The 14,892-nt window shown below is 34.9% G+C and overlaps 1 protein-coding gene across 1 annotated transcript in view; it reads right to left on the reverse strand.

The window, feature by feature from the left end:
* LOC115216321 (F-actin-capping protein subunit beta) overlaps positions 1-14,473 on the reverse strand; it is an 84,378-nt gene extending 69,905 nt beyond the window's left edge. The window contains exon 1 of the mRNA XM_029785532.2: positions 14,263-14,473. Coding sequence (XP_029641392.1) covers positions 14,263-14,265 — 3 coding nt within the window. The 5' untranslated portion in view covers positions 14,266-14,473. The remainder of the gene's footprint in view (positions 1-14,262) is intronic.
* Between the last annotated feature and the right edge of the window lie 419 nt (positions 14,474-14,892).

Raw genomic sequence — 14,892 nt, forward strand, 5'->3', positions numbered from 1 at the left:
TTTTCAAGCAGAACCATGTCAAATGAGATATGGTTGTAATATATGAAAATCTAAACAGTAAAGTTGTTTTAGACAAAAGAAACACTTCAACAGTGAGACTCACACATATAGTAGCAGAGAATGTTATAATGTCATTAACTACAGGGATGATGGCAAGATTTCATCTAGTAGTTTTCACTCCTTAGAGAAAAAAAATTAGGAAGGTTCCTAATGAATTTTTCTTCTATAGTTTTAATGACTGAAAAAGCCAGCTTGACATGTATACACTTATCGAGTTTACTCACAATAACAAAACTACAAGCAAAAGATAACACTATCATTATTCAAGCATATTAATAGAATAATTAAAACATCGCTAGTGAAATGCCTGAAACAATTAATAAAAGCAGAGAAATAGAATATGTATGTTGCTAACTTCAGACATAAACTTGCATTTAACAAGCTAGATATGTTTTTGGGATTGTTTGTGTCAAATAAAGGATAGGCTTTCCTTCTTTATATAATCAGTTGAAGTTGGAATGTACTTAAAGCATAGAAATTTCCGATTATAAAGCTGGTCAGCTGATATAAGTTATCTTCAATAAAAATGTCACTCTTATGTTGTGACAGTATATAAATTAGACTTATAGAAATTCATTAATTATTTCATCCAAAAACAATTTACATTTTCTGATTTCAACATCAGTTGATGATATGTACTCTTCTTGCAAAACCAGAATTAAAATCTCCGACACATAAGAAAATGCAACTATATCAGTAGATAATACAGAAAATGTTTTAACCCTTTTGTTACCAAATTTCTGTTGAAATACACTGCCTTTATTTAAGTTTGAAAATCATGAAGACTTTTGTAAAATAACAGACCTTATCATGCTGATACTTGAAACATAAATTAACATAAAATTTTATTAGGTTTTATAATTTAGATCACTTAAAAGTTTGTATCACAGAACCAGGAGTGGTTTTAGGTGGATTGGAATCAAAAAGGTTACAAGTTTTACAAGAGAAGTTTGACTGCATTATAAGATTGTTTCAGTGATTGATAAAGTAGGAGATATAAAATGTATAACATTAAATACCAAAAACATCTAAATTGTTTTTTGTATAAATGTATAATATCTAAGATGAGAACAAACGATTATGATTAAAATTAATGAACATCATTTCCTTTTCATGTCATTAAGGATTAAAACAACACAGCTTGACTTCTGACACGTCTTACACCAACTAGAAATATATATTCAATCCAGTTTGTCTCCTTTGCTGGAAGTTGTTTTTAGTGGTTACAAACATGAGTGAAGAGAGAACTAAAATTTGAAAGATATTAGATATAGCAATATCTTCAGAATTCACTCAGAAATCAACAAAACCTCTTTAATAAAATAAGTAGGTCAATTCCTATTCAGTGCTACTTAGAAAGATTTCAAGACAATTATTACAAGGCATCACTTTAAATTACATTTCAATAGTAATCCATTTTAACTACCCATTGAAACAATAAAGTTAATGACACAAATTGAAGTCAATCAAATAATACATATAACAAAAGCTAGTTTATATATTTACTAATCAACATCAATGTTGTAGAAATTAATTCATTAATTTACCTACACATCTAGAATAAAAATAAACCTAGAAGTTATGTTCTAATCAGTCCAAAATTAAAGCAACACTAATTGAAATGTTTATAATTTAATAGGTGGAAACTTGAATGCGGCTACAGCTGAGAATCAGATCTCATTTTTAGCTCTCTTAATTAACAGGCAATTCAACCTCTCAAATTTCTTGTATATTGTCATGGGATACATAGATTGGTAGGTAGACAGATAAGTAGGTAGGTATAAATACTGTTTCAGTCATTAGACTGCAGCCATGCTGGGGCACTACCTTGAAGAATTTTAATTGAACAAACCAATCCCAGTACTAATCTTTTTAAGCTGGATACTTATTCTATAACTATCTTTTGCCAGACTGCTAAGTTACAGAGGATGTAGACAAAACAGCAGTTGTCAAGTGGTGGTGGGGGACAAACACACACGACGGGCTTCTTTCAGTTTCCATCTAAATCCATCCACTCGAAAGGCTATGGTTAGCCCAAGGCTACAGTAGAAGACACTTGCCCAAGGTGCTACACAGTGGGACTGAACCTGGAACCATGTGGTTCGGAAGCAAACTGCTTACCACACAGACATATCTGCACCTATATATCATATATATTATTTCCTTTTCATATACTAATTACTGATCAATTATCCCTCAGTTACTGTCATAAAATAGCAATGCATGATACAGAGTCCTTTTGATGGCTAATAAAGATTATTTTCATTCCATTACTTTTTATATTTCTAAAATACTTTTAACAGCTGAATGCCTTATTTATTGTTTCACTTTAACAAAGATATTAATACATTAATGATACACTATTCAATTTATCCACACCTGAAACTCAACCTTGTGTAGAGTTTTCAGTGAAACTGAATAGGCCTCTTGGTTCTACACAAAAACGTATGTACATATCTGAGTGACAATTCTTACAACAATAAAAGTAAAAAAGGAAAAGAAAACTCAGCAGTGGACATGTATCCGAGAATGAAAGCAGAAAAGTTTGCTAAGTGGCCATTTTTTAAAGACATCTAGACTGTACATGTGCACAGAATATGCATAGTTCCAGTTGTGTAAACAATGCTATGTTATGCAGCAGTTATAAGTAGTGCCTCACATAGTGTAACTTACTTAAAGATGAAATAGAATCTAGCTATGAAAAGGAAACTGTGAGTGCTACAATCTTTGCTATCTACAGATATAAAATAATTATGAAAAGTATCCAGAATTTTAAAAAATTTTACTGGATTTAACCTGGATTGTCTATAGCTTTTGCAGTCCCTCTGAGATGAGTGTAATTGACTCACATTTTTCTTAAACAGCTGCAAGCTGATGCCTACAGGAAAAGAAAAAATTGTACTGGGTGACAATTCCAGAGTCAATGTTCTAGTACAGATGAGTGTGTGGGGATGAGAGGTGAAGGGTTGAGGAAGAGGGATACATTATGGGTAACAAGAGAAGGATAAACAAGTTAGGTGTGACACATGCGACTAGCTAGCTGTTAGGAGCAGAGGCCACTGTAGTCACAAGAGAGGAAACAGCATGTCTGTACATTAGAGCTTGTTGGAGAGCAACTTAGCCAGTCATTTAGAAAGCCTTTCCTTGGATGTGTTGCAGCAGCATCCCAGATGTGGGAGAAGTATTTTGGAGTTCCCTAAAGTTTGTAATGGGTTAGTACTTGTATGTAAAACATTTGCTGAAATATTTTCTGGCTCTGGAAAGGAATAAGATGTTTCCTTGCTATGTGCAATGATAGTTGTTGAAAGAAACATGATTGGCATGACCCAATTAGAGACTGTCTTTGGGGTTGCTTCATGAAGTCAATTGCAAGTTAGGTGTGAGGTATCTAGGTTGCATATGGGTGGTGCTCGGGTGTAGGTTAGGAAGGTGTGATAGTAGTATAATCTGCCTGAACAAGGATATTGGTGAAGTGACAGCATGTAGATCATTGATTTCAAAGAGGAAAAATGGGGCAGCAGAAAAGATAGCAAACCTGTTTAATCCCATAGTATATGGTCAAATGTATTCAACTCACAACTATTTCATATTGACAGTTCATTTTGAACTACATTATACAGTGGATTCTTTTTTAAGAAGATGCAAGTTGAAAGATTTGGTTGCTATTTCTAGTAAATGAGTGACCAGTAGATGGTTCCCTCTTTTGCTTAATAACAGTAAATAGTTCATTTATGCAGAAGATAGTAAAAGAAACTCCAATAAATGACAGCAATCTTCAGTTAATTAATGAGTGAAACCTACCAAGACACATTTATCACAATATTTATACAAGAAATAACTGATGGCTTTGTAAAAGGAAAGAGAAAATATTTGCATCCAGACATGAAGGCAACTAAATAGTTTACAAAACTTGCAGATTTATACAAAAATCTACAAAATATAAAAATGAAATTTAAACAAAATGTTAAACTGTATTAATATTTTTAATCCATTTTCATTATACATTTAAAATTGATACCAAAGCTTTTGTTTTCAACTTAATTTTTCCTCTGCTTTAAATAAAAGCACCAAAAAATTGATTTCCTATAATATGCAAATTTAAAAAAAATGTAGTAGCAGAAATTCTTTCAAAAGTTTAAATATATGGTTTTCAGTGGAAAATCTTGCAGCATTTTAGCTATTGGCAGCATCATTCCTAAATGTCATATCTCTACTGAAATCCACTTCAGGAGACAGATGCGAAATGTAACTGACTACTTTTGTCAATCTTCACTTTCCTACAGATATTTTTTAAAAGAACTTTCTTATTCTACATTAGAATTTTAATGTGAGGAAGATAGATAAAGCTTTTTTTCAATTAAATATGCTTCAAATTTTAACATTACACTAGCTACATGAATATTGTTGAGAGTATGGCGACAATAAAACGATGGCTTTAAATTGATACATTATTAAAATTATTGATCTTAGTCTCCAAACTCCAGTCAGCATTCATTAGTCTTAGAATAACAATGAACCAGAATGCCATATTAAAGATTTTTAACTCAGACACAAGGGAACACATTCTGGAAGAGGGAATAGACAGTTACATTAATCAAAGCCTGGAAGGATGAAAGCAATTTAACAGGCTGTATTTGTAAAAGGATGAAAGTAAATACTGCAATGCATTTTAGTCCATCACTTTACCAATTCTGCCAGCCAAAAAAACAAGCAAGGTACTTGCTTGAGAAGTTTGCTTTACAAATGCATTTGATTCTACTGTATAGCACTATAGCTTTGAAAATGGAATCTGGTACAGAGAAGCTATGCTGAAGCTCAAGGTGTATGTGGATGCATACATGCATGTGCACTTGTAATTATGTATGTGTGCTTTTAATTTTCACTGATAGGTGTGAGCAAATGATGTTTGCTGAGAAATGCATAAAGTTACTTTTTGTCAATGATGTCCCTTAGAATATTTATTCATCACCAAATCCTGTGACATTCCTTTGTCAACTCTTCAATCATAAACAAACCAATGATGGAACCATTGGGAACCTATAGTTAATGATGCTATTATTCACTAATTACAAAATATAAAAAGACACCATCATCTCCTCCTCTCATTAACTATGTGTCTTTTCTCTCCCTCCCTAAACCTCACCCTATGTTTTTTCAACTTACAATAATTCCCCTGCTTCAAACTCAGTCTTCCTTTTGACGTGCCATATACTAAAGAAAATGCCAAAAATGATGAGAAGTTGTGATATTAAATAGACCTCTCATCCAAGGTATTCCATCCATGGCCATCCTAACATTTTTGGGAATGTTTAGGACTAGTTAATGTGCTCTATACACACACACACAAAGACAGATAAGCTGTGAAGACTTATAGCATGTTATTTGTAGCAGGTCAAGAAACCACAGTGGTACTGTCTCAAGAGACAGGAAATTGGCTCTGTGATAAAGAGCAGAGCAAGAATAGATATTCATCGATACAAGTTTCTATAGCTTGTATTTCTGCATTTGCACCTTGCTATCTTTCACATATCAAGGTCAGTGAGTACTAACTGAACATTTAAAAACTACATATTATCATCTTGCTACCCACCACATAATAAAGCTAGACATGTTTTCCTCGCAGCAACTGTATGTTGCATAAGCAGAGTGTCTGGTAGCAAATAGAATCAGCAATGTATTTTTAAAACTCATTAGTTAGTCTTTATTGGCAGTGCTTAAAAGCTTGTGCATCACTAACAAACAAATATGACCTAGTAGCTTGTAACTATGCTTTTGCTAATTGCTTAAATGTTCCAATATAATCGTGATGAGAGTTTCTCAACCCATTCATCTTTGACCCAATGGAACACTAGGGATGTGCCAGCTAGACGGAGAGAGGGCTACACTAGCAGTCATTTGGTATTTTCAGCTTAGCAAACTGAAACAAAGTGAAGTTAGGGTTACTTAAACACATGCCACCAAGTTCAGAAATCATAGCCACAATCTTAAGATCAACACACTAATCACCAGGCTATATATTTTCAGTCAGAATTAAAAAGCAAGCACCTGTAATTCAGGCTGTTCTGAGATATATCAGAAATACTTTTCAATGCTTTTTGCACATCTGCACATTGTTGTAGTGAGTTTGCACCAGAACATACAAAAGTCCAGTGTCCATGTCAGTGATCCAAGTTAAAATTACAAATTTAAAAATCTTTCTGGTTGAATTTTAAACCCTTATCTTAAGATTCTTGCTCATATCTACATTGTAATTGAGTATAAAATTATTTTCTTTTAATGTCTTTCAATAGCTGAAGAGATATTGCCTTTCAAAGGCAGGATCAACTTAATCACAATTCAAAGAAAATATTTTCTTTATCAAAATCAAATTCGATGACTGGCGTCCGTGCTAGCGGGGTGCAAAGAGCACCATACGAGTGTGATCATTGACAGAGCGGCTTACCGGCTTCCGTGCCATTCGAGCGTGATCGTTACCAGCGTCGCCTTACTGGCCCTCGAGTCCCGTGCTAGTAGAGTATTAAGAGCACCATCCGAGCATGATCGTTGCCAGAGCGGCTATCTAGCCTCCATGCCAGTGGCACGTAAATGACACCATTCAAGCGTGATCGTTACCAGCATCACCTACTGGCACCTTTGCCGGTGGCAGGTGTAAAAGATTCGAGCAAGGGCGTTGCCAGTACCACCTGACTGGCATGTAAAAGCACCCACTACACTCTCGGAGTGGTTGGTGTTAGGAAGGGCATCCAGCTGTAGAAACTCTGCCAGATCAAGATTGAAGCCTGGTGCAGCCATCTGGTTCGTCAGCCCTCAGTCATTCGTCCAACCCATGCTAGCATGGAAAGCGGACGTTAAACGATGATGATGATGATGATGTGAAAACAATTACGTTGATACATTTTTAAGTAACAAATTAGTGAAAACATCACCTGCTCAACCTACCCTTGTAATTTTGTTCTTCCACCTAATAATAATTTTAATTTTTGACACAAGGACTGCAATTTTAGGAAGAAATAGGTCAATTATATCAACCCTAAAAGGATGAAATCAAAGATGACCTCAGAACTGAAAGAGAAGAAATGCCACTAAGCATTTTGAGTATGAAGTCTAAAATTCCAAACCCTAACCTAACCCAGATCAGGTCATTTCACAATATAGACTACAGATACTGTGGAAGACCACATGCTAAAGTAACACTGCATTTTGTCCAAGCTATTGATTCTGCCAGCTTGCCACCACCTTATAATAATCCTTTCTACAATAGGCACAAGGGCTGAAATCTGGGAGAAGGGGCTAGTTAATTACATCCACCTCAGTACTTAACTGGTACTTATTTCACTGACCTCAAAACAATGAAAGGCAAAAATCAACTTCAGCAGAATTTGGACCCCATATGTAAATACAAACCAAATGCCAATAAGCATTTGGTCCAGTGTGCTAATGATTCTGCCAACTCGCCATTTTAATAATAATGGTCCTTTTACTATAGGTACAAGGTCTGAAATTTCAGAGGAGGGGCTAATCAATTACATTGAACCCAGTGCTCAACTGTACTGATTACAAAAGGATGAAAGACAAAATCAATCTTGGTAGATTTGAACTCAGAACATAAAGCCAGAAATGTCATGAAGCATTGTGTCCAGCATGCTAACTATTCTGCAAGATCATTATTATTATTATAATAAAGGACAGTTCATTTTCCAATGTACAGTATTTCATTTTATCCCTGCATTCCTATATGATTAGGCTGGTTTGTGTGGGTTTGGAAAGACAGGAAGTTCATTGTAAAGTAGAAACACATGACCAGTGGAAGGAGGGAGTAAGATTGTATAAGTGATAAGATAAAATGAGTGAGGATAGGAAAACAAGTAGTTAATGACAAATGGGATATGAGGATGTAATTTTACATAGCAACTGGTAATACACATATTATATACTCATTGTCTTCTTATCAAGAATTTTACTTCAATGCAGTTCTATATTATTCTTTAAAACTAAATCTCTCTGGAACACACACATTCTCATTAAATACTGACCTATAACAATTCAGACTTAAAACTAAAACATTGACGCTATCTTAAGTCAATATACATTTTTAACTACAGACTATAGTATAGCATAAAAACTAAATGTTCAACGCAAGTTCAATTTCCAGTATGGATATTTTACTTTTCCACCAACATTTTTAGGCAAGACATATCACAATTCCAATTTCTTGACATGAAGCCTAATGGATCCTTATGAAGAGTTGAGTAATCAACAATTTATCACACTAGTACACTGGTAAAAATAAACCTTCAACAAAATATTGTCTCAGTCTAAAATCCTTCGACATTTCCTCTTCAGGTCAACATCTTTCTAACCTATTTTTACTAACTTCCCAAATAATTACATTACTATTTAAATTATCCTTCAGTAACTGAGCGCTCTTAGGTCTAGATGTCATTTCAACATTTTTTTTTAATGATTTTTTTTACATTTACTTTTCTGAACTAGTATGGGTTGGAAAGGTTTGTTTCAACATACCATTTCCCTCTTTCATGTAATCCATTGTAAAAGGTCCAGCATCCTGAGATCACCTGCATCTTCAAGCTCCTCCCATTTGTATTGACACTTTTTCTCTCAAACCATCATTTTTTTCATATTCAATATGTCCATACATACACTATATTCTGTACTGCACAGGGTAATGCACCTAGTTCGCAATTATTTTTCCCTTAGCTCATGTGTTGCATTGGTCATGCAGGGTGACATCACCCATCCACTGGAGCCCACTTAGCTAATTTATTTCCAGCCTTCATATACTTTCCACATTCAACATCAATGCCTTGATAGCAGACAATATTGCACATTGTGCATAGACACAAGTGTAGGTGTGTGGTTAATAAGTTTACTTCTCAACTACATGCTTTTGAACTCAGTCCCACTATTGTGCCTTGAGCAAGTGTCTTCTACTCTAAGAGGCCAACTAAAACCTTGTGAGTGGATTTAGTTGTCAAAGACTGAAAGAAGTCTGTTGTGTGTATGCAGCATATGTCTCATCTTGACAGTGACTTGTAAATGACTGGCAATCATTTCCAATATTCTTTGAAAACATGTCTGACATGGGTAAATATCTTATTTGGAAATAAAGGCTTAGCATCAGGAAGGTCATTTGGTCATAAAAAATCTGACTTAAAATTCATTCAAAAATGGGCTTCAAAATGACATGAGCATCATACATTTAGTACGCCTTTCAGATGTAGAAGCTCTTTATTGTAAACATAAATAATAGCTCTCCAAATCTTTTTTACACTCCCACTGTTACTCCAGCTACTATGTTTTTACAACACAAACCTCCACTGCTAAATTAGGTCACCTAGGTCTAGGAAGCTATCAACTATTTCTATTGAGTTTTCTAGGCAATGAGAAAAAGTTATTACAAAGCCTTCCATATGAATGAAGATGTCCCTGACACTGGAATAATGACCAGACACTGCAAGTTATACAGTAAAAAAGTGGAGGAGGAGAACAAGCCAAAATTGACAAAAGAATGAGAAAACTTCAAAGACTATTCAAAATAACCTTTGCAACCATCAGAATAAGCAAGCAAAACAACTATAACTTCCTATGAAAGAAATAAAATATTGTATTTTAAGGTACATGGCCAAGTGATTACTATCATGAGATTGTAAGTTCAATTTCTGGGCCAGGTGGCTTTCATTCCATATTCCAGTCTACACAGCTGAAAAGGAGTATAGCCAAGTTCTGGTGTAACTACCCCCACCCTACTTCCATCTACAATATCCTCAAATGTTCCCCTGGGTCCAGAATGGGAAACTTTATATGGCACCTAAGGCAATTAATGAAATTGGTACATACTACCAATTCACACTCACTCATGGATGACAGCAATGGGCACAATTTGAATGTGGCTTTGGTCAATTTCAAGTTACATCCTTTTTCTTTAATTTCTTTCATTCATTAGACTAGGGCTATGCTGATGCACTGCCTCAAATGGTTTAGTCAAATCAACCCCAGTACTTACTTTTTAGGCCTAGAGCATATTTTATATGTCTCTTTCTGCCAAACCATTAAGTTACTGAGATATAAACCATCACCGGTTGTCAAGTGGGAGATGCACACACACACACAAACAAGCTTCTTTCAATTTCCATCTACCAAATCCACAAAGTTTTGGTTGGCTCAGGGCTGCAGTAGAAGAAATTTGTCCAAGGTACCACACTATGGGACTGAACCCACAAACAATGTGGTTGAAAAAAGCAAGCTGTAAGACATCTCTGAACTCTCCATAGCATTCAGTAGAGAGAGCCAGAAATTTATAAGCTCATGCATGACCATATAGCAAAGAAATTCACCCACTGTTTCAGAACTTTGAATAAGTTCCTTTTACCACAGATTTCAGTTGAGCTAAAGCTTCTAAGTGAAAATGAATAGAGGCAAATTGTAGAAACATTCAGTGGATTCTATCCGTTTTGATGTAGTTGACTTGTTTGTGGAGTGAAAGTTTACTTCCCAACCACAGTTTTGTGTCGTCACACAATGGGCAGGTGTCTTCTATCACACTGGACCAACTAAAGCCTTATATATGTGTATGTTTGCATCTCCTTGTAAAAAGTACTATGTGAACATAGCATGACTGGTCTTTACCATAGTCATCTTTCGTGGCATGTATTCAAACCGAGTTTCTAACAAGTGCTCTCTTCCAAAGTTACTCAGACCCTACAAAAGTCGTGGGTAACTGCTCTTCCACGTATAAGCAAGCCATAATTAAGACATACAAACAAAAAGCATACCAGGTTACTTGGGATTTTATTATTTCACTGCAATAAAGTGTTCATGTCAGTGTGTACATCCTGTCCACCAAATTATAACTTGTGACATATTCAAGAGTAGTGCTTTATAGTTTTCAAATGACGACACACCAATTTGTATCTGATTACAAAATCCTGTAATCATGGGAATACAATGCCCCCAGTCAGATTTGATTTTGAAATGATCACCCCCTTTCGCTAACAAGTAACCCCTAGGTTTATATTTTCTTTCTATAAGAGGCAATTTTAAATACTGAATCTTTTGGCTTACATCATTCAGTACATTAACGGTTAAACTACGTAAAATTGATGTCATTGGTCCACTTGAGTTACCTCCCTTGGTTCATTCATATACAATCTAACGAAAACAAAAACAGCCAGTAATCTAGATCCAAATTTTCATAAGGTTGTTTATCATTGATTTTAAAATGCAATTAGCCGTTATTACGTTATTTAGAGTTATTCAGTCCAGATGCAAGTCGCTCCTGATTAAGCAAAAGTATAATGAAAGGCATTCCAATCATAGATTTCTCGTTTGCGAGTATATCAGGACCTAATACACTGTTCCGCGCATCATATTTAAGACGATAGGATGTAATGTGATTGTTATTTCTAGTATGTCAAGAGATCATGTAGCGGCGGCTTCTTAGGTTCGTATCGTGATTTAGTCTTATAAATGCAAGACTGTTGCAACTTAAAACCACGGTATTCCGAGCAATGAAGTTTATGATGTCAATTTTGTGAACTGAATTTACACACATACACACCAATGAAAAGAAGTAACAAAAATATAGTTCTGGTGTTAATAAATATTAGTAAAATTATAGTTGTGTTGTTAAGAGATGAAATACTTTCAACATAATGACTATGGCTACACTAAGAAAAAAGGCTGAACTAGTTGGAACAGTTCAAATACATAATCAACTGCATATGATCGATATGTAATATTTGAGCATCAATAATTTCACTTTAAAAGTAGTAAGTTATCTCGTTTAACCCCAGGTCAACTGTGATTCATGTCTATCCTTGGGGGGGGGCGGTTGTCTATTGTTTATCCCAAATGCTTTAAATAAAAAAATATGAGGCATTAGACACTGTCTCCTTTCTTTATTTTAAACTTGAAGAGATATATGGCTGCTATTTCTAAAATATCTAATTACCACGTAGTGGCTGGTTGCCTTATTCGTTTGCAAGAATTGAAATAAAAATCTAAGGTTTATTTATATAATTAAGCCGACGGAAATAAATAAAAATACACATATCAGAGCAAAAAAAAAATTAAACGGGGGGGGGAAGAAAAATGTTATGTTAATAAGTTCAAATGCATTCCAGTTGCGACCATCCCATCTTTTGAAGAGTATGAAGCACTACACTCATTATCTACCTTTTTTAAGATGGTAAGATGTAATGAGATATGGCTACTATTTCTAGCCGGTCGAGCGACCACTTGGATATTGCCTCATTGGCTAGTCATTATATATATATATATATATATTTATATATTGCACCAAATCAAAATTTCGACAGATTTGTCCTTGACTGCAAGGTGTGTGAGTGTAGAAGAGGAAACACGTGATCACAACCAGCTCTTTAAAGCCGGTAAAATAGATTCTTGGCTCTTTCCGCTTTTTGCAGAACAAAATAAATATATCAAACAGCGACGCCGTTCTATTTTGTTGTGGTTTCGTGTAAATTAGTTTGACTACTTTTCATTATCTTAATCAAGAAGAAAAATATAGAGAAAGAATAGTAGTAGCTGTTTTTCACTACTAGTTGATACACCCACTAAAATAACAAGAGGCTTTAATAAGTGATAAGAAATTGAAAGGGGCGTTGTGACAGGCAAGTCGTTAAGAGAGAGAGAGAGTTTGTGTGTGTGTGCACATATATATATCAATTTGTCTAATAAGTTTTAATATGTTGACATATATACGTTCATCATATATATAATTTTCCCCATATTAAAAAAAGTAGTTTTTAAGAGATAAATTTGAGTGAACTGACCTCGCAAAAATATCTTCGACTCACAAGTATGATAAAATTACACTATGACATTTCAAACACGACTTATATAGGAAACTGATTTTAGTTCTAGAAATTAAACATATTTTAGTGAAGGGATACAGACGAGTACACGACTCCCTTATTTGATTGGTACTTTATTTTAACAAGCCAAAGAAAATAAAAGTTGACCTCGGTAGGATTCGAAACTCAGAATAAAAAGAAACAAGACTACATGCTGCATAACTTTTTTGCCCGATGCTCTACCGATTCCGCTATCCATCATGTTGTAGCAATAGCAATGGTTTCTAAAGACACAAGATAGTTGTGTATAGAGACACCTTCCTCTGTGTATGTGTGTGGACCTAATCGATTTTAGAGAGCCTCAATATTTGACTGGTACATAACTATTGATTTCCAAGTGAGTAAGTGTTCAATGAGTTGTAGAAATATGGAGATGATAAAAAAAAACCTTATAGTTGCATATATCTTCTACTGGTGGTAAAAGACAGGACAAAGATTCCTTATTTATCTCTGCAATTGTAGAACACTACAAGAAAGCAACGGCAGACTAGTTCTGTCCATTAAAGAAGCAAGACATGTCAATTACGATGTATCAACAAGACAAAACATAGATATGGAGGGGCTGTGCCAATAACAATGATAATACTATTGTGATGGACATTTAAGATTCTTGCTTTTGGTTCACATCACGAAAGAAACGTAGCAGAGGGGAAAGATCAGAGTAGTTTGCAAGGCTTATAGAACTGGTACAGAAGGGTGTGTATCTATTAAAAATAAATATTGCTCCATTATGAGAATAATATTAAAAAAAAGTCTGGCAGAAGCAGCGATCCTTGGCCACGAGAGAAACTCGCAACACAAACATAAAAGTATATTTACATATATACACACAGACCCATACCTATAGACATATATTTATGTCCGTGTGTGCAAATCGCGAAGTAGCTAAACCCGACCGCGAAGAATAAGGAAGCAATGAAAACATCTGAAAAGTTGTAATCGACATATTTTATATACAATAGAACCCACATCAAACACCCATACATATATTATACAACGCATTACATGTAGGTACATACATATATATGCAACCCACTATACACACGTAGATGTTACATATATATTTTTTTATACAACATGTTATAGAACATTATACACACTCACACCCATATAGACATGTATATACGTAGGATTATTAATAGACACGTATCTTATGAGAGCAAAGAGAACAGAAACAGATGCTGGAATTGAATCACAAGAAAAATCATCAAATAAATAGAAGAGAAAATTTTTCACGGAAATAAATGAATAAATAAATCAAATTAAAACCAAAAAGTCCATTAAAGATGCTACATTGCCAACTTACCATTGTGACTGGAGCTGAATTAGCTTTTTTTTTAAAAAAAAAAATCTAATAGAGACGAAGACTGTTGTGCTATTTGTTTTAACAGTCGACACTAATGTCCAGAGAAAATAAAGAAGAAACAGAGAAAGCCGAAGAAGAGGTAAAATACGACGATGTCCTCCTCCTCGTTGTTGCCACTAAAGATGGCTTCTTCATCCGGGACCTGAGGAATTCCCAGTCTCGTTTAAACCAATCCAAAATTGTGTTACTATTTACTTCCATATATGGAACGACGGCTAGCAACAAACCGGCCTCCCCTTCCTCCCTCCCTCTCACAGATGTGTGTGTTTTTTTTAAATTGTTAAAAAGAAAGGAAAAAGTAAATAATTGTGGTTGGAGGGAGAGTAAATTTATTACAGGAAGGAGGGTGGTGTTACTGATAGCGGTGGTTGGAGAGGGAAAGAAAGAGTAATTTTATACAGGGAGAAATGTGGTGTCAATGTCGATGGTGGTAGCTAAAAACAGCGAGAGAGAGAGAGAGTAACGTTATAGACGGAGAAAGGTGGCTTAATGCTGTAGGTGGTGATGATGGCGGCAGAAGAGAGAGAGAGAGAGTAATTTTACACACGGAGGAAGGTGGTGTCAATGATA

The sequence above is a fragment of the Octopus sinensis genome, linkage group LG10, assembly GCF_006345805.1.
Source record: "Octopus sinensis linkage group LG10, ASM634580v1, whole genome shotgun sequence".
Taxonomy (NCBI): domain Eukaryota; kingdom Metazoa; phylum Mollusca; class Cephalopoda; order Octopoda; family Octopodidae; genus Octopus; species Octopus sinensis.